Genomic DNA, 20,387 nt, shown 5'->3' with positions numbered 1-20,387 from the left:
CTTGGTCTTGGAAAATACCTACTACCTTAGAAGCTTCTGGAAGCCAGGAATTGTATTTTATTTCTCTTTGTTTCTCCCTGTGCCTACAGCTCTGAATGTAGTAGGCATATATAAATGTTTGGTTACTTGGCACAAGAATCTCTCTGTTCTATAAGGCTTGAAACTCATTACAGTTAGTAGCTACTCATATTTCTCTAGTGCTAGAAGATTTACAAAATGTTTCCCTCACAACCATCCTGTGGGTAAATAGAAGCCAGCACAGGTTAAAGAGACTTGTCCAAGTCCAACGCTCTTTCCATTATACCACAATATTTATTACGAAGGTTTGAGAGTTTGAGAGCTAGGAGAAAGAAACAAGTCAACCACCAGTTAACCTGGGCTGGGCACTCATCTTCTCTGGACGTCAGTTTTCCCAGCTGCAAAATGAATGGGTTGGACTAGATGACATCCAAAGTCTCTTCCATTTCTAGAATGATGAATCCTGTGTTTCTAAGTCACACAAATTCTCTGGGCCTCCCTCAGTTTTCTTATCTGTTAAATGAAGATGCTGGACTTTGTAGCATCTAAGGTCCCTTCCAGCTCTCATTATATGATCCCATAACCCTTGCTACTCCTTCCACATTTCATCAATGGACCCTTTGTGAGTATTCCCTCCATTAATTTCTCATCCATCTTCTTTCATGGACGTTCTACCCAATGAGTCAAAGGACTTCCTTTCTCTGGATTTGTTTACATTTTGAGAGTACCCATATGTTTTCTCAGCAATAAACATTTTAAAGGGATACAATCTCTGAGGAATTTAAAGTATTGAATAACAGTCAATGGGAAAATTCATGGTGGGTGCAAGGGGATGGATGACAGCATATTTCCAGTGATGGCATATTTGAGGTCAAGCTATGCATATAGATATTAGAGGAGAAACATGTTTGAAAAAGGAGATGGGCTGGTCACATGATGTGGTTGAAGAGACAATTGGGGGATGCCTGTGTTCTCCATTGATACCTTTAAAATGTAAAAATAATGGAAATTGACTGTCATACCAGATCTAAACCTTCCTTCTTATTTTTTAAGGCTCTCTATGGTCTAACTTCAATTTGGACTATTCCCTAACAAATACCTTCCACTTCAGCCAGGTCCAACTCTTCACTTGGTCTTGGTTCCTGTCTATCCCTTTCCACTGTCCAGGTCCTAGACCCTATCATAGTAGAGCCTAACACAAAATTGGGTATAGAAAATATACTGGCTAAATTTATGGTCCATCCAAGATTGACTGATCCACCAAATACTAGAAGAGTCTACCTGCTGGCAGCAACTACTGAAGGACAGAGGTACTAGCTAGGTGGGCTATGGTGGATCTTAAAGGGCCATGTCCTTCCCTTCATGGGTTAGGAAAATATGGGCAAGGTTAATGGCCCAGTGGAGATACAGGTTCTGAGCAGATCAGACCTTGGCGGGAATAGGAAGAGGCCATAGTTTGGAGAATGAGAAGAATATGAGCTTGATCTCTGTCAAATGATAACCTAAGACCAGACATGGTACATCAGAGACAGGGAATGGAGAGTTATCTTCAATTAATGTTGTCTCCTCACGTGTGGCTGGGCAGGAGTTGGTATAAAAGGGCCAAGTAGAGGGTACTCTTCCTCAAGGCAGTCTTTCAACTCAGTGCTTGAGAGCAGGGGGATGGGCTAGATGACCTCTAAAGTGTCTCTTTGCCTTTTAGGTTATAAAGGGAATGGGGGGCTGTTGGTAAGACCTCCAACCCATGTGGCTAGGTTCTGGGAAACCTTCCTCTAGGACAATGCCTATAAGTACTAAGTATAAATAGTGACCTTTGGCATATATTTGTGCAGTGGTGATGCTAAAACTAAAGTTAGAATTAAGATTTTTGTATTAGAGATGAGTAGGATTTAAAGATAGGATTAGGGTTTTAGCAATGGGAATAGACAGGATTAAGGTTTTAGGGTCAGAGACAGAGTTAGTTTTTAATACAGTGCTTGCTAGTGTTTGGGTTTGGGGTTAGATTAGAGTATGGATCCTAGTTTAAGGCTTGGTTAAGTGCTTATAAAAAGAGTCAAGACCTAAAATGCCCCATTTCACTGAGGCATCAAATCTGGGCTTATGGATACTGCTGTAGAGGGGTGCTGTACATGGTCTTCCTGTGCCCTAGGAATAGAATACTTTTCCTGGACTGATACCACTAGGGTGGAATGGGGGACAGATTCTCCCCAATTTTCCCCTCTCCACAATGATCTATGGAGGTTTTCCCTCTGTGAGTTTCTATCTCAGCCTCTAGGTCAGAGTATAGTTTTTGATCCTCAGTTACTGAGTATTAACACTGGACCTAGAGAGAGGGTTAAGGTTGGGGGCTGCCATCTTGCTCTAGCGACACTTGTCGGCCTCCTTTCAACTGTCCTCATGGGCTTTGCCCCCATGGCTGCACCATCCCCCTTGGTTTACGTTCTCATGGCCTGCACGGAGTTCCGATCGTTCTCCTTCAAGAACTCATCAAACAGAGTTGCATCCTTCTCTAGGAACTTTTCTGCCTTCTCCAGCTTCATCTCTTCCTTGGTGGCCAACATTTCCAGTCTCAGGATCTCCTCTTTCTTCACCTCCAGGGCATACTAAGGGCCAACAAACCACACCTTGGGGACAGAGTTCTAAGGGTTATCCATCCCCTCCCCAGTCTTGGTCTCAGCAATGTACATAGGGTCCACCCTAGATCTTGTAGGAAAGGGGGCATGATGGAAGAGGAGGGGGGAGGGTGCAAAAGTAGAAAGAAAGGATGGGGAGAAATTGTAAGGGAAGGAAGGAAGGAAAGAAGGAAGGAAGGAAAGAAGAGAGGGAGGGAGGAGGCTGAGAGAAAAGGGAGGACTGGGCATAGAATGATGCAGTTTGGGGGCTCAGGGGTTCTTGGATATCTTTTCTTATATGTCTCTGAGTATATCTCTCCTCCTCTTCTTTCCCCATTCTCTTGGTGCTGCCTGGCTCCAACTCTGTCAGGAGGTACCAGGGGCAGTCGTTTCCTTTACAGTGTATTCAGGGACCTTTTCTCTTCCCTAGGGCACAGGAATTTCAGAGGTCTTGGGATCTTGACACAAGTAAATAAAGGGAGGGGGGAGAAAAGGGGATGGAGGAGAAGGCAAGGAGGAGAAGAAAAGGGAAAAGGAAGGATGAGGCAAGGAGAGAAGAGAAAGAGCAGATGTTCAGGAAAATAGAATGAGAAGAGGAAAGGGCAAGTTTGCCTTTTGAGTCAGAGGAGAGAACTGAAGGTGCAAACAGACTTTGAAGAAGTAGGGTCAAGATCACTCCCTTCCCTTCACATTTTCCTCACTTGTCCCTCTACGTGTCCTAATTTTCCTTCCCTGCTTCTTGTTTTAAGCCCTGTTACCCACTGAAGAAACCATCAAACCACCAAGCTCCAAAAACAAACTCGTTCTATTCAAAGGGATTGGCAAAGTCCATTCCTTGAGAATCTCTCCTCCCCTCCAGACTGCCCCCTTCACCGTGCTGGATATCCTCTCCTCAGACTCCAGTAAATGGGGCTTACATATCTCATTGTTTGGGAGGGTGAAGAAGAGGCGAGCTAGCCCTCTCCCTTGATAGCATCCCCTGGGGCCCAGGCCCCTTGTCCCATCCCTGGTCCCTTTGAGAGCATTAGGGATACTTTTATGGTGGGGCATTTAGCAGGACCTGATTGGAAATTCGTGTTAAAGGAATTGGACCATCCATTCTGGGGACTTCATCCACAGGATAGGTACCTGGATCAGGAACATTTGTCGCTTCTTTTCGATGTAGCTGGCTAAGCTCTCTCTCTCAATTTTCTTATCTGCAGTGACAGAAAGATCTTAGATTTAGAGCCAGATGGGACTTTAGATGTCATTTGGCCCAACAGCCTTTACATTCAGAGACCCTTCGGAGATTACCCCAAAGCCCCACTACATTACATGCTGTCCCTACTCTCTCCACCCTTTGGTCCGTCCTTCACACCCCAGCAAGATGAATATATTTGGCCCTGATGTTTTACTCAAAGACCTCCAGGGGCTCCATAGTGCTGGTGGATTAAAATTCAAACTCCTTAGCCTCGTGTTCAAAGCCATCCCCATTCTGGTGCTTCCTTCCCTACGTTACAAGGCAGTAGAACGCAGAGAAACAAAAATTAAAGGCATAGAGGGAGTGGAAAAAAAGATGGAAACCAAGCAACCTGGTTTGAATTCCACTTCTGACCCTAGCTGTGGAATCAAAGGCAAGTCATTTTTACCTTTCTGAGCTTTAGTCTTCCCATCTGGAAAATGGGGGTTATACTCTTTACAATATCTACCTCCCAGGATTATTGTGAAGAAAACACTTTATAAACTACAGGCAGCTAGGTGGTATGAGTTCACAGAGTGCTGGAACTAGAGTCAGGAAGACTTGAGTTCAAATGTAGCCAGTTTTGTGACCCTGGGAAAGTCATTAAACCTGCCTCAGTTTCCTCAAATTGTAAAATGAGGATAATAATAGCTCCTATCTGCTCCCCCTGTTGTAAAGATATCTACCTCCTCACTGTTGCAAGGATCAATTGAGTTAACATTTGTAAAGTGCTTGGCACAGTACTGGGAAACACCATGTAAACACTAGTGAATTTATGTTATTAAACTGTAAAAGTCTAGTAAAGTGTGAATTTTGTTTGTACTTCTACCCTCCTGGTGGTGGGGAGAGGAGTATGTATCTCTCATCCTCGGGGGTGTTCTCATCCACTGGAGCAGACTGTGACTGATAATGTCTCATTCTGGGTAATCCTTGCCACCTTCCAAAGGGCTGGAGGCCATGCTCTCGGTATTTTTTAAAAAGGCTTTATTGATAGTAATAAAGGTTGAGTATAATTATTAACTCATATTTCTTCCTTCTGTGTACTCTAATCTATCTGGTCTGCTCTGACAATATCCGGCCCTCTTCCATATTTCTTTCCACTTTGTTCCTTTTGCTTTGGGATGACTTTTCTCTCCTTCTTTGCCTGTTAAATTCCTACCAGTCCTTTAGAGCCTCCCAAATTCTCCCCATAATCCCTTGTCAGTGATTTCATATAAGTCAAGTCAATGAGCATTTATTAAGCAACACCTCTCCTGAGTCCTAATTGGCAATCTTAGCTTTGGGGCAAGCAATATGAAATGGACCCTCAAATTAACCTTGTAAGACAAATTCATTTGAGAAGGAGGTGGATAAGGGAGAAACCCCAAAAGGCTTCTGTGAGAATGAACTGAAGTAGGCAGGGCTGGGCCAGGAAGACCTTAGCTGGGATGTGGCTGTGGTGGGCATGGATAGAAGGTAGAGGATTGTTTGACTTACATAATCTGTCTATTCTGATATAGTCCTCCCCCCTCCTTCCCCAAAGATTCACCCCGTATAAAAAAGAATTTAGAAAAGAGAGAAGAAAAACAGTTGAGCCACACTAACCAATACATTTACCAGTTCAATGTTACAAGTAATAATTTTCCACACTGGTAGCCCCCACCTCTGAAAGAAGGGAGAGATGCACTCTTCTGCCTTGTCTTTGGGAGCAAGCTTGGTCATTGTAATTTCACAGTTTATGGTTATGTTTTGTGGTTCTTTCTCTTTCCGTTACCATAGTCATTGTCTAGATTAGGTCCTGGATCTCAGTCCATGTAAATCTTCTCATGCTTCTCTGTCTTCTTCATGGTCATAATTTTTTTTTACAATGCAGTGATACTCTGTTACATTTGTTTACCACAATTTTAGTCTTTCCCTATATTTTGCTTCCAATTCTTTGATGCTTCTCTGAACATTTTAGTGTTTATGGGATATCGTACATGCCTCTAAACTGGATTGTTTTCACTAAGTAGATGCTAAATTCAATTGTTTCTTAGCTGCTAAATGTATACAAGTGCTGTGGCTCTGGATCCTGAGGTCCAAGCTTCCAGGAACCTGGGTCAGTCTTGGGATTGCTCATAAATCATTCCTTGGCTTGTGCCTCAACTTAGAGTGTCCCAAGATGATGTTACAGTATGACTCATGTCAAGCGAAGACCCTGAGAAGAGATATAATAAGACAATTCCCCTCTGAGGTGGGAACTCAACAGATGTGGATCATTGCACATAGTTTCAGGTTTTGTTTTTTTATATATTGATCTGTTTGTCTGATTGGTTTCTCCTTTTCTTTTAAAATATTTGTTACGTAGGATGACTGAAGTGGGATAAGGGGAAGAATTAGGGGAAATTTGAGTAATGTAAAAAACAAAAGATTTAATAAAAAAATTTTTTTAAAGAGTATAGATTGTATCTACAGCTATGAGTTAAAAAATCCCTCTCAATTCATGTACAAACACTCAAGTTAACTACATATATGAGATACAGAAGACCTTTTATTTCAAGTGTAAAAATAATGGAAAAAAACCTCAAAAATTCACAAGAATCCATAAAGAGTCAAGAGAGTTCTCCTACCATCTCCAATCCATCTCACTTTGCCCCTTGGACTACAAATATAGGTCTCCATACTCATAGTACTATTCTGTGGTTGAGATTTCCCCAGAAGGGAATCACATTTCATGCCAACAGAGAGATGGCTCCATCTTTCTCTGCTGAACCCCACCATCCTCTAGGGACCTATGTTATCCTATAGACTTATAGTACTACTGTGGGGTTTGGGGGCTCCCTGAAAATGAATTTTGTACTTGTTACTAAAAGTGAGCCACCCTCCCTCTTCCCATCATCCCTGCATAGTTTACATAACTCACAATAGCACTCAAGAATAAAGTCCAGGTTGTCTATTTTACAGTGACTTAGTCCATTCTTGATCACCCAGTTCCTAGGCCTCTTGCTTGTTCCTTTTTTCTCCAGAAAAGGAATTTAGTATTATCCAGGATAGGTCCCTCATTCTCTTTTAGGAGGTTGAGACAAGTACTTTGACATTGGCCAGGAACTTGGTATTTGCCAAGAAATTCCCCTTTCACTCTTCCTATGAGATATGTCATATTATCTTCCATTTTTTAGTCTTTTGACTTGGTTGTTTCTTGATATCTCATGAAGACATTAACTCATTCAACTAATATAAGTTTTTAAGGGGTTATATTCAGTACGTTTGTGTGTCTTTTACCAAGTTGTTCTCTTTTCAAAATTTTCTCGCATTATTCTTATTTCTTTTCCCAATTTTTCCTCTACCTTATTTGATTTTCAAAATTCTTTTTAAAAAGCTCTTCTAGGAATTCTTGCTGGGCTTATGCCCAATCTGCATTTTGTTTTGAGGGTTTCCTTATAGATGTTTTCAAGTCATTGTTTTCTTCTGAGTTTGTTCTTGAACTTCCCTGTCACCATATCAGATTTTATGGTCAGGTTCTTCCTTGTTGATGTTTGCTCATTCTCCAGCGTATTTCTTGACTTTGGACTTTATGTTAAAGTTGAACTCTGCTTACCTCGTTGGATGGGATAGGGGAATGTCTAGCCCAAAGTTATTTTATGTGCTTCTGCTGCTGTTTCAGCTCAGTGGTTACCTAGTTTTTGGTGCTTTCCAAGTAGTGTATACTGGGGAGAGGTTTGAGACACCCTCCTGGTCTGTGCTTTGGTCCTTACATAAGTCTGCCCTCTTGTGATTGTGACTACTCTTCTCCACCCTGGAACTGTGACCTATAAACGGGTAATGGACAACAAAATTGCCCAATATCATCTGATCCTGCATCTATTCCTGGTATAAGGGTCACCTGGGATCTCTGATGAGGTGTTCAGTCTCCTTAACATTCCTGGCTCTTGGCTGCTCCCCCTGCTGCCACCCCACAGCCTCTAACTGGTGTCACTTCCACCACTATCAGCATGCCATGCTCCTGGTCAGCCCCCACCCCAGTATCTGAGGCTTCTCATTCTGATTTCCTAACCTGCCCTGGGCTAGGGACTATGATTTTTTTGTTGGTTTTCCCAGTTCAAAATTTGACACACTTTTCCAAGTTGTTGTAGAGGGATGTGTTTGGAGGGCTCAGCCAAAATGCTGCCATGTTGGCTCCACATCTAGAAATGCTTGTCCCTTCATCAGTGCTCTGGGCAGCCTCTATCCCTCCTGATATATGGTGCCAATTTGAGGAATTCCATTGATGCTCTGTTATTGCCTCTCGAAAGCTGCTCTCCTTAGATTTTCCCACTTGAGCAAGGCTGCCCCTTAAGCAGCCTTTTCCTTCCCCAAGGATCCAAATATGGTTTCTGGTCTCTAAACAGTGTGATTTGCTATATCTTGTACCACTCTAGCACTCCCCAGGAATGTGAGTCTGGAGGACCTAAGAGTCTGGGGCTCATTAAATTTGTCTTTCTAGAAACTCTAGTGCAGTACCCTAGAGATTGTAGGGTATTGACATCTGTTGAACAGAACAGACTGCCCGAGAGTTCCTGTGAACTCCATTCCTGAATCATTAAAAAAAATGTCAAACATTTATTAAGCATTTATATATTATAGTCAAGGCTAGGGGTTAAAGACAAAACCTAAATGGTTCTTGTCCTCAGAGACCTTACATTCTACTCATGTATTTTATTTAGAAAGTAGTTTCTGTGAATTGTTTTATCTATTTCTTCTTAATATTGGATTTGTGATGTCTGCTTTGCGGAAGTCAGAAGGTAACCTAAACATTCAATTCAACACAGAAATGAAATTCAATAATGGCAAAGCAAACAAATTGAATCACTCAATATTGTGTCTGGGATTCAGATCTATTAAAACACATACGAGTTATATCAAGTCATTACTTAGAGGACTGGCATGGAGCCCCCTTAATATCCAAGAATCCCAATTATTGGGAGGGAGTACAAGAGTTTGTTTATAACCTCATCAAGGGGACTTGTGGTAGATTTTAATCAATTACCTCAGACTATCAGGCTACACATCAAGAACAGTGTAGTTAAGTAATGTCAGGTAACTCAGTCTATTGGATAGATGGCCACATTTGGACCCTGCCTCATATTTATACTCAGTGTGGTCCTGGGCAAGTCATTTACTGACTTTCAGCACCTTTTTTCACAGGTTTGTTTAAATGTCAAATGAGATTATTTCCATCTCCACCTCTATCTCTTTATATCTATATCTACTTCCATATCTTATTCATATCTGTTATTGTTGTTGAATCATTTCAGTCATGACCCCATTTGGGGTTTTCTTAGCAAAGACACTAGAGTGGTTTGCCATTTTCTTTCTCTGGCTCATTCAATAGTTAAGGAAACTGAAGCAAACAGTGTTAAGTGACTTGCCCAGGATGACACAGCTAGTCAATGTTATTGGATTTGAATTCACAAAGATGAGTCTTCCTGACTTCAGGTTCAGTGCTCTATCCATTGTACCACCTAGCTACCCATCCATATTTGTAGTCATATCTATATCTATATCTACATCTATATTTCATCTATATCTGTATCTGTATCTATCAAGCACTTTGCAAACCATAAAAGCACTACGTAAAGCTGAAGACCTCAGCTACTGGACTAAGGGTTCACATTGCTGGGAAAATTGGAAAGCAATCTGGCAGAGTTTAGGTTTAGGCTACCATCTTATACCACATACACTGATTTAGAATGAGGCATACACTCTCAGGCATGGCCAATATGAAAATTTGTTTTGCTCATCTACAAGGGAGGCTGCTATTGCTAGGGTGGGGTGGGATCATTGGGAAGCAGCAGTGATACCACAAAGAAAAGAATATCAATAAAAAATGTGTTTAAAAAATTAAATGTTAATACTTCAAAATATAGAAAAAGTCAGAAATATTTGATACATTACTCTTCTTTTAAATTTTAATTTTATTAATTTTTTGCAATTAGCAAGCATTTATTTTCTTTCCATTCCACTACTCCCTCCATCTGAATAAAAAAGAGAGAAAAAGAAAGCCCTTAAAATAAATACACATAGTCAAGAGAAGAAAATCTCTCCTTGACTATGTCCAAAAATGCATACTTCATTCTTCATCCTTTGTTAATCACTGTTCTGTCAAAAGGTGGGTACCATCTTTCATCTTCGGTCCACTTGAATCTTGACTTGTAATTATGCTGATCAAAATTCTTTATTCTTTCAAAGTTGCTTTTCTTTATAATGTAATTATAAACTGTTTTTCTGGAACTCACTTAAATTTCTTTAATGCTTATTTTCCTGCTTTCTTCTGAAACTGTCCATTTTGTCATTTCTCATGGTTCAATAATATTGCATTATATTCAGATACCATAATCTCTAGTCATTCCCCAATTGACTGGCCTCCTTAGTTGTCATGACAAAAAAAGCTGTTATAAATATATTTTTAACATATAGATCTTTTTAATCTTTCTATTGTGTTAAAGTCAATGAATAGTTTATTGATTTTGGGGGCACATTCCAGGTTTCTTTCCAGATTGACTTTAATTCATAGTTCCCCCAATAATGCACTAGAGTGTGTTTATCTTCATACAACCACTCGAATGTTGACTATTCCCAATTTTTGTCATGTTTGCCAATTTACTATGAGATGAAACCTCAGAATTGTTTTAATCTGCATTGTTTTTATTATTAATGATTTGGAACATTCTTTCATATGGTTAACAGATTGCTATGCTTTTTAGAGCTGTTTGTTTATATCCCTTGACTTATCTATTAGGGGAATGGTTTTTGGTATTTTATACACATGTAGCATGTATCTATATATGTCTATGGAAATATATATATATACATATATACTTATCTATACCTATAATCTATCTACATCTCTATAATCTATCTATATTTATTATCTATGCCTATCTATCCACCCACCCATCCATCCATCCATCCATCCATCCATCCATCCATCCATCCATCCATCTATCTATCTATCTATCTATCTATCTATCTATCTATCTATCTGTCATCTATCTATCTATCTATCTCTATAATCTATCTGTCTGTCTGTCTATATCTATATCTTGGATACCAGCCAAATCCTTATCTGAGAAATTTGATACAAAGATTGTTTCCCATTTGACCAGTTCCCTTCTTTTCCTAAATGAATTAATTTTGTCTGTGAGGTAGTTTTTCAGTTTCATGTAATCCATTATCTATATTATCTTTTGTAACTGACTACCCCTCCCCCATTTGGTTCATAACACAATTCCTATCCATAACTGTAAAAGGTATATGATCTATTTGTCTTGTAATAGTTCTACGCTATGATCTTAAATTTTAAGGTCATATTGCCATATAGAATTTACTGTGGAATATAGCATGATGTGTAAATCTGAGTCTGCTTTCTGACAGACTACTCTTCAGTTTTCCCAGCAATTTTTTACCAAATAGAGAATTTTTTTCCCAAGTATTTTATGTTTGTCAAACACCGGGTCATCATATTCCATTGCTTCTGAAACTCTTTTGATTTACTGTATGATTTAACCAATGCTAAATTGTTTTGATGACTATTCCTTTCTGCTATAGTGTGAGACATGGAAATGTTATTAGCCCTTCACCTCTACCACTTTTCATTATTTCCATTAACTTTTAGATATAGTGTTTCTCCAAATGAATTTTACTATTACTTTATAGTGTTCTGCAAAACAGTGGTGTAAAACTCAAATAGAAATGGGGCCACTAATCTATACGTAAGGATCCCTGCAGGCCACATAAACTCTATCCATATTTTATTTTTATTTAATTTGTCAAATATTTCCCAATTACATTTTAATCTGGTTAGGAACTCAGGAATGTTATGGTCTGCACACCTGAGAGACCACATATTTGATATCTATGCATATCTTTTTAAAAAATAAAATATTTTATTTCTCCATCAGTTACATTTTAAAATAATTTTTAATGTTTTTTTTAAGTTTTGAGTGCCGTATTCTGTCTCTCTCTCTCTCTCTCCCTCATTTCCTTTTCCCCTCCCTGAGATGGTAAGCACTCTGAAATAGGTTATAACATGCATCTTTTTGAGGATTTCATTGGTACAGTATTAAAATGGCTAATTATCTTTGGTAACATTGACATTTTTATTATTTTGGCACAGCCTGGCCATGAGCACTGAATATTTTTTCCAGATATTTATTCTGGATGCTTTTTTCTTTAAGAAGCTCTTTTGAATGGGATCTATATAAGTATTTTTGCGTGTTCTTGCAGATTCAGACTCAAGCATTTTATATGCGTTTTGTAGTTATTTTGAATGGAATTTGTCTTTATTATTTTTCTCTCTTAAAATTGTTGTTGAGGTAATAGCACCTACCTCACAACATTATTCTGAAGATCAAACAAGAGAATATTTGTAAATTACTTAGCACAGTTTTGGCCTAGTTGGAACTTAATAAACGTTTACACCCTTCCCTTTCTCCTTGTTATCATATAGAAATGTCATTATTTTTTGTGGGTTTATGTTGTCGGCTGCAAATTTCCTAAAGGTATTAATTGTCTTGATTGATATGTTTGCTGATTCCCTACAATTTTCTAAGAAGATCATCCTGCCATCAACAAATATGGATAGTTTTATCTCCTCTTTACTTATCTTGAAGCTTTTAATTTCTTTCATTTTATTTGTGTTTTCTAACCTTTCTAGAACTATATAAAAATACACAATATTACTTGTCAATCGGTAATGGTCACCTTTTTCAGGCTGATGTGTTATATAGCCATCAATACTGAATCATCAATTTTCAATTCATGAGAGTATAACAAGATGAAGAAATACTCAAGTTTTCATATGAACAGCATAGACCTTTTCTTTGATGATTCAGAAGGTGCTTTTGGATTTTATAAGGACTCAAGGTCATGACTATTAAATTTAATTAAATAAATCATAAATTTTAGAGTTAGAAGGGATCAAAAATTTAACTGGTATTGAATTCCCTAGTAATAATAAAGACATATTTCTATAATGCTACGAGGTTTATAAAACTCATTCCTCATCAATTGTGTGGCATATGAGTTCAACAGGCAGTCTGTTTCTGCTCTGGACATGCCTCCTTCTCAAATCCAAGGTCTTTCTACTTTGCCCTTTTCCAGAATTTTCTATACCACATAATTCTTTCTTATTTGATTCAGCTAGGTCTCCCCTAACCAAAAGCAAGGTCTCCCTGCCTATGACATCAGAAATGGGAAACCAATCAAATGTGCCTGCATGTGAGTATGTTCCTCTCTCCCTTTCAAATCTGTAATCACCCTCCCATTGACTAGAAGGGCTGGAGAAACTGGATGTTCCAAGTTCAAGGGCACCACTCTCTATGAGACTATCACTGACCTCTCCTTTTTTCTCCCACTATGTCCCAATGATCACTGCACCTAGAGGTATGCTAGACCCAACCTGAACTGGCTTATAGGTGATAGTTAAATTTTAATGTCTTTATACCATGGAAATGAACAGATGTCATAAATCAGGGCTTGATATATTGCCTCTTGATTGTCTAGACTTAAGAAAGTATTGATGATGCAGATTAACTTTAAAGTATATCATGCCTATAGATTTGTTTTTTGTTTTTCCGGGAGCTGATTGTTAAACAAGAACCAGGACACCGCTAACTATACTGGAGATTCCTGTCACCTCCCTGGCTGTGTAAACTTCCTTTATTTTCTCTACCCCTGGGCATTTTATTTGGGGCTTTCAGACTTCCTTATATGGTCCAAATTGTGCCATAATAAAGGCTTGTTGCCTTACATATCACTGGCCTTCCTGATTTCTTTTGTGAATCTAAGTCCCATAAATTCACTGGGCTGGATGGATCAGATAGATGGATAGATAGATTGTTTTCCCACTTTACAGATGAGGAAGCTGAGTATCAGAGAGAGGATACGGCAGAGTCAGATTTTTCCAGTTTCAAATTGCGTACTTTTTGCAGGTTCTAGAGGGACCAGCACAGGGCAAAACTAATGAGACTGCCTCCACTTTGAGGACTAAGTCTTAGAGAAATGAGGTGGTTTACAGGACCCCACTCTCCCCAGGCTCTGGAAGGCTGACTTGGGGTATCTGGGTTTAGTGGTGAATCTACCTTTGGTGACAGCAATCTTCCAGGAGGCGCTCTCCCGAAGGTCTCGGAGACGCTGGGCCTCAGCCTGAAGAGCTTGGTCATCCATATTGTCTTCCATTTGTAGCTGCCTTCGGATGTTAGTGCTCTTGGCAGCTATCTTTGAAGAATAGGTCATCTTCTCATAGACTCTCATGGTTTTTTTTGCCTCCCTTTCCTGAGGGGAAAAGATTGGTTAGAACAGATGTCCCACCTGCCCTCCTCTTGTCCCCTCTCACTTCCAGTCATCCAAAGATGAGCTCAACAATAGGGGGTGCTACAGGCTATAGGGTGTCTGCCCTCAGCCTGGACCATGGTGTCATATCTGAGTATTCCCTTCTTAATTATTGGCTAGTCTGTGACTACTAGATGTTGAATGGAGCATGTAGTGGTGGAACTGGGGAGTGTGTGTGTGTATGTATGTGTGTGTATGTTAGTGTGAACATGACAGGTAGAAACACAAAAACATACATGCATTGAGGCATAGAGGAAAACCTACAAAGAGAAACAGAGACAGAGACAAAACAAAGTTAAAGAAATATGGAGACAGAGGGAAGAGAGCAGTTATAGATTATGGATCATATTTAATGACTTACTAATGTCTGCACCTAAAGGACTTAAATGTTAACCAAAGAACCCAGAAATATGCCCTTGGGAAGCAAAAGTAGGTTCTTTTCCATGAATATATCTCTCTATCGTGATCAGGTAAACCAATAAAAAATAATCTCTGTCCTTATTGAACCATGCCAATGTGAACAATCCTGTGCTCAGATTTTCATTCATACAGGAGGGATAGAAGCCACAGTCTCTGCCCTTTGGGGGCTTATAGTTTATCTGGGAACTCCCTTATATAGAAATACAGCAAATTCCATATTTAGCATTGAAAGCCACACTGACACTTTGGAGAGATCTTGTATTTATAAAGAAATGCAGGTTGTCTGTAACTAACTCTGGTATCTGTAGCTTGCCTAGACTTTCTCCCTCCTGACTTTTAGTACTACAATAAAATGATATTCATGAGTTCAGACTGGAAGAGTTGGTTACAGGTTGGGGCAATGCTGCTAGGCTTCATGGAGGAAGTGACCTTAGAGTTGGGCCTGGAAGGATGGGTTGGGATTTGCCAGAGGAGAGGGAGGGGAATCCTAGGGGTGGAACATAGCATATCCAAATATAGGGAGACAGGAATGAGCATGGTATATTTGTGGTATATCCCTAAGGAGGATACTTCATGCAGGGGAACCACAGGAAATAAAATTTAATAGGATAGATAGAGGCAGGTTCTAGAGGGCCCAGCATAAGAATTTGGATTTGATATCATAGGGGAACCATCAAAAGTTCTTGAGAAGGGGAATGACATGATAAAAGCTATGCCTTGGTAAGATTATTCTGGAAAGATGAGTCAGAGTTAACTGGAAGCAGGGAATTGAGCTAGGAGGCTATTTCAGTTATACAGGTATTCAGCAATACATGTACAAGGTAATTCAAGCTATGCATGGGAACAATTATCACACTATGGGGAAACAGAGGAAGAAAGGATGACACAGGCTAGATCTATAAATTCTGGTGGGATACGGAAAACAAGAGTGTTTAGAGTGAGGGAAGATTAGTCACAAGGTGTTTTTGTTTGTTTTGTGGTCAGACAGGGAATCTCCTCAGCCCAGACCCATCACTTACCAACTGATGCTTTTCTCTCTCTTTATCTCGAAGCAAGAAGAAGTCCACGTCTGGGGACATGTGGAAAGGGTTTTCCCCATCATCTGTGTTAAACAAAGAAAAGTAGGGGAAAAAACCCAACCCTTTGCTGCCTACAAAGGTTAAAACTTACCTCAAAGACCACCATTAATCAAGTATTATTACCTGAGGTGTATCCCTGGGCGATGTACTCTGGAAATTCGATGGCTGCAGGTAAAGGACTGCTGCAGACAGACTCATGTGGTTCTTCTGCAGAGATAGAGATAGAACATCTCGATGTATCTAGCATCACTAGTTTTTTTTTTATATAATATTTTATTTTCCCCAATTACATAATAAAGCAATTTATTGATATTAAAAAAGTTTTGAGTTCCAAATTCTATTGTAACATTAATGATGTAGCTAGCATCACTATTTTTAATATGATATTTTATTTTTCCCAACTACATGTTAAAACAATTTATTAACATTTTAACAAAAGTTGTGAGTTCCGTATTCTACCCCTCCCTTCTTCCCTCCCTCCCCTCCCCTCTCCCTGAAATGAATACATAGGATCACTATTTGTGAGGTGGTTTTCCACTTATTCAAATCCATTCTTCTCTCAATTAAACTGGTCTGTGAGGGAGGCTGACCAGAAGTCATTCTGTCTTTCTTCAGAACAATCCCACGGGCTCAGTAGAATGAGAATTATTAAACTCACTTTACTCATGGGAAAACTGAAGCTCAGAGAATGGCTTCTGTGGTCCTTGAGAACCTTCTTATCTAGCAGATTTTTTGGCTATGTTCTAGAGCTTCTTCTATGCCTCCAGGAGTTTCTTTGTCAACCCACTGGGCCCAGCTGTTAAGTTCAGCACTAGAATGGCTCACCTCTAATTGCTACTATAAATTCTAAGTTAAAAAATACTATCAAAGGAACTGAATGCTTAAATAACTGCTGGACATCCTACCATCTTCAGTCAGTGTCTTCTGGGTTGTAGATGGCAACCTGGACATTTTGAAGTAACGGAATCGCTAACAACTCTTTCCCTCAGGAGATCACCTGATGATGTATCAGTCCTTCTATATCAACCAGTATAGATTCCAGCTGCTGAACAATCTGAAGAAAGAAAAGACACCCCACAGAGCAACCCTTAGTAGAAGTGAAGGTACTCCTTACCGCCAAGCAATATGGTGAAATGGAAAAGCCATTGACTGAGATTCAGAGGCTCTGGGCTCATGTCCTGGATGAGCCATTTATTTTCTTTATGACCTCAAGAAAGTCATTTCCTCCGTAGGGCTCTATTTTCTCCTCTATAAAATCACAGAGTTGGACCCAGTGGTATTCAGTTCTGAATCCCTACTAGCATTCAAGTTAATGGATGTTTTGGCCAAAACATAAAGTGAACTCTTAGAAGTCTAGCCATGTTAAATGGCATGATGCTTAGAAGGAAAGAATGCTATGGGTGTTAGTATTACTCAGTTAGCAAATATTTATTAAATACCTATTGATATTAAATAATTATATGTATTCACAATGTATTCAGTTGTTAATTTCATTATTAAATTGTTATACCCACTATTAAATTTCCATTTATTAAATATGATTACTATTAAATAACTGTAAGTTATTCATTATGTGATTATAATTATGTTATTTATTAAATATCTATTAATTAAATATGACAAGCACTATGTACCTATCTCATAGGTTGTTGCAATGATCGGATGAGATCATCTATGTCAAGGGCTTTGCCAACTTTAAAAATGTTACATAAATACCAGAAATTATTATTACATGTTCATAGAATTTAGATGTAGAAAGGAGTCCCTAGAAGTGATCTACTCCGTTCCTCCCTCATTTTACAAGAGGGGAAACTGAGACTTACAGAACACAAGAGATTTGCTCAAGGTCTCCTGAGTCGTTAACAGCAGAATTGGAATAATTATAGCAAATCACATTTCTATGACCACCTTAAGGTTTACAAAATGCTTTCTTCATTATATAACCCCATTAAGTTAGGAAATATCATCTAACCTCTCCCCCATTTTACAGATGGAGATACTGATCTTTAGGAACTTGCCCAAGGCTTACACAATTAATATATACTGGGGCTGGGATTTAAACCCAAGTCTCTCCTGACTCCAAGTGTAAGAATTAAATCTAGGACTTCAGAATTCAAGTCTAGTGCTTTCCCTCTAAATCAATATGCATTTTATTAATCACCAACTCTAGGCTAGGGACTGTGGTGGGCTCACACACACACACACACACACAAATGACACCAGGGAGTTTATAGCCTATTGGGGAAATAAGACATGGACTCTAATAACTATAATACAAAATAGAACATAAGTACATGATAGATAGCTCAATGCTTTTCAAAATTGAAGACCAAAAGGGTCATCTCCAATTGGGAGATCAAAGAAAACCTCATGGGGATACCTACTTATTAGAATGGCAGATCTAGAGGAGACTGAGAGATTATCTGGTCTAAACTTGGTTTTTTACAGGAAAGGAAACTAAGTCTCAGAGAGGGGACGTGACTGGCTGAAGCTCCAACTGGTCTAGTGTTCTTCCCATGATTACAGTCATTCCTTATCACACTATTGCAAACATCCATATTGGGAGTCATGGTGGAATGTAGACAACTACATGGCATAGAATATAGAATGCTAGGTTGGAGTCAGGAAGAAATGTGTTTACATGGTGCTTCAGAAACTTACTAAGTTGAATGACCCTTATCAAGTCAGTTAAGTCTCTCACCCCGTTTCCTTTGTCAAACGAAAGTATTTGGACTCTGTGGCCTCCCAAGCTCTCTTTCTGCTCTACATCTCTGATCCTTTGGAAGACACCATCCTTCCACTAAACCAATAGAAGAAAGAAGTGGAACATTTCAATGGTAAGTATAGTGGAGCTGGAGACAAAGGGGAGAGGTTCCAATCTCTGCCACAACCTGTTCTACCTCTGGACACTTATTTAACCTCTCCTGGCCTCAGTTTCCTCATCTGTAAAATGAAAGGCTTGGACTCGATGCCATTATCTAAGGTCCCTTCCAACTTTATCCTCAAGTCAAAATAAGTCAAGACGGGCTGAATTGAATTGAGTGAGAAACTGACTGGAGATACTTGGAAATGGCGGTAATGGTGCAGGGCAGTCTCTGCTACTTTTGGGGAGCATCACCATGCAGGACGGAGGAGAGCAGCTGCCCAGGAAAGGAAAGAGTGAGTGAGGCTCGAAGTTCCTGGTTTAATCTCCGCCTTCTCAAAATTTGAGATAGGCTTGGAAAACCTGCAGTTTAATTGGATGGTCTTCCTCCCCTCTTCTGCCCTCTCCCACCAAATCCAAACCAAGACCCCACTTTCAAGTGGCCTGAATTACCTCTAAGTTCACCCCAGCTTTTGACCACTTTGTGAAATCACGCCTTAGTTCTTCTCCCAGGAGTTTGGATAGGAAATACATATTGTCGGAATGAAAAGGACCTTCAGCTTTCTTTTCTACAAAAGCCTCTGGTGGTTTGGGAGGGGTGGTGGTGGTGGTGGAGGGTGGGACAGAATAGGAAGCTAGAGTTCAAGAAAAGCTCCCATTTGTAGAAAGGCACACAACCCTAGACTGAGACAAAGTCGATCTAGAACTCAGATTCAGTTTTTCTTAGATTCCCGGTCGAGCGCTCTTTCCAAATAGATCTCTACTTCTCTCTGCTCTGGATCTGGAAAATTTTTTTTTTCTGAAATAAATGGAGGACATCTGGCCATTTCCCATGCCCGGACTTACCCACCAGTTTCGGGGTACAGTGACGCCCCCTGCACAGCGTCGGCAATTTGAGTCTTGCGGAAGCAGTTGCTGCAAGAAAGGCAGAGAGAGCTCGCACTCGGCACCCCTTAAAACGAAGTGAACTTGGCGGAGGCCTTATTCTTTGACTTTGTTTACGTTGCCACGGCAACCATTCAGCCGTCTCTCCTCGGAAACAGGTTGTCACAAAGCCCTCCCGAACCGCAAGGGGAGATGAAAGCCTGGGATGAGAGAGGCGTCGGTTTTACTTGTCCGATTGTAGTCAGGGTCTGGAGTGCACCTGGGGCGAAAGAGGCCGAGAGGGAAGTGGATTAAAATCAAGTTTCCTTTTCAGAATGGAAGAGGCCTCTTGACTCCTCTAAACCACCCTTTACACCTTTTACAAAGGAGGAAACTGAGGTCCAGAAAGAAGAAAGAACTTGACCAAAGGATATTCGGAATCGTGCTTTGGATCCTGAGTCAGAGCACTCAGGTTCGAATCTTGCTTCGGCTGCTTGGTGGGAGGTTTGATGAGATCGAGGGCTCGTGTCCTTTTTGAGGGTCATAGACCTCTTACACAACTTCTCCCCGCCCTCTCCCCGCCCCCCCCCGCCCCGGACAATCTGGAGAAGCCTCTGAACCTCCTTCTCAGAATGTTGGTTTTAAGCTAATAAAAACATCCTTGAAAGACTCTATTATCCCCAAAATTGTCTTTTGTTCTTAGTACAACAGCTCCTGGAACATAGCTGGGATTTTAGGAAAGCAAACAGTGAAAATCAAGATGAGGAAACTGAAGTCACGTGAGGTTAAGTGTGATATTTTTCCCCTTCCTGGCAAAGAACTCCAGATAAAGAAGCCCCGGAGTAGATGATGTCTAGGGTCCCCTTCCAGCTTAAGATCCGGCAGTAAATTCCGCAAAGCACTGTGCATCCACTCTTTCCTTTGGTTTTCACAATAACCCATAGACTTGTCAGTAAAAGTATTATTAACCCCTTTTTACTTAG

The 20,387-nt window shown here is 40.0% G+C and overlaps 1 protein-coding gene across 6 annotated transcripts in view; it reads right to left on the bottom strand.

The window, feature by feature from the left end:
* Window positions 1-19,939, bottom strand: part of CFAP100 (cilia and flagella associated protein 100) — a 43,341-nt gene extending 23,402 nt beyond the window's left edge. For 2 of the 6 annotated variants that reach the window (XR_011964684.1, XM_072598364.1), the window contains exons 1-7: window positions 19,387-19,939; window positions 16,583-16,731; window positions 15,801-15,884; window positions 15,618-15,700; window positions 13,929-14,121; window positions 3,759-3,826; window positions 2,458-2,621 (exon numbers count right to left, since the gene is read on the bottom strand). Coding sequence is in view for 5 of the 6 variants with exons in the window: in XM_072598364.1 (XP_072454465.1) it covers window positions 2,458-2,621; window positions 3,759-3,826; window positions 13,929-14,121; window positions 15,618-15,700; window positions 15,801-15,884; window positions 16,583-16,628 (638 nt within the window). In the remaining variant the exon portion in view is untranslated. Of the gene's footprint in view, window positions 1-2,457; window positions 2,622-3,758; window positions 3,827-13,928; window positions 14,122-15,617; window positions 15,701-15,800; window positions 15,885-16,582; window positions 16,732-18,378; window positions 18,478-19,386 lie in introns of all 6 variants that reach the window. The other 4 variants (XM_072598361.1, XM_072598362.1, XM_072598360.1 and 1 more) reach the window with 4 other exon arrangements.
* Window positions 19,940-20,387: the final 448 nt, after the last annotated feature.

The sequence above is a fragment of the Notamacropus eugenii genome, chromosome 3 (assembly GCF_028372415.1).
Source record: "Notamacropus eugenii isolate mMacEug1 chromosome 3, mMacEug1.pri_v2, whole genome shotgun sequence".
NCBI classification, from domain to species: Eukaryota; Metazoa; Chordata; class Mammalia; order Diprotodontia; family Macropodidae; genus Notamacropus; species Notamacropus eugenii.
Note: the sequence above shows the minus strand (reverse complement) of the source record. Positions and strands in the feature narration are given on the sequence as shown.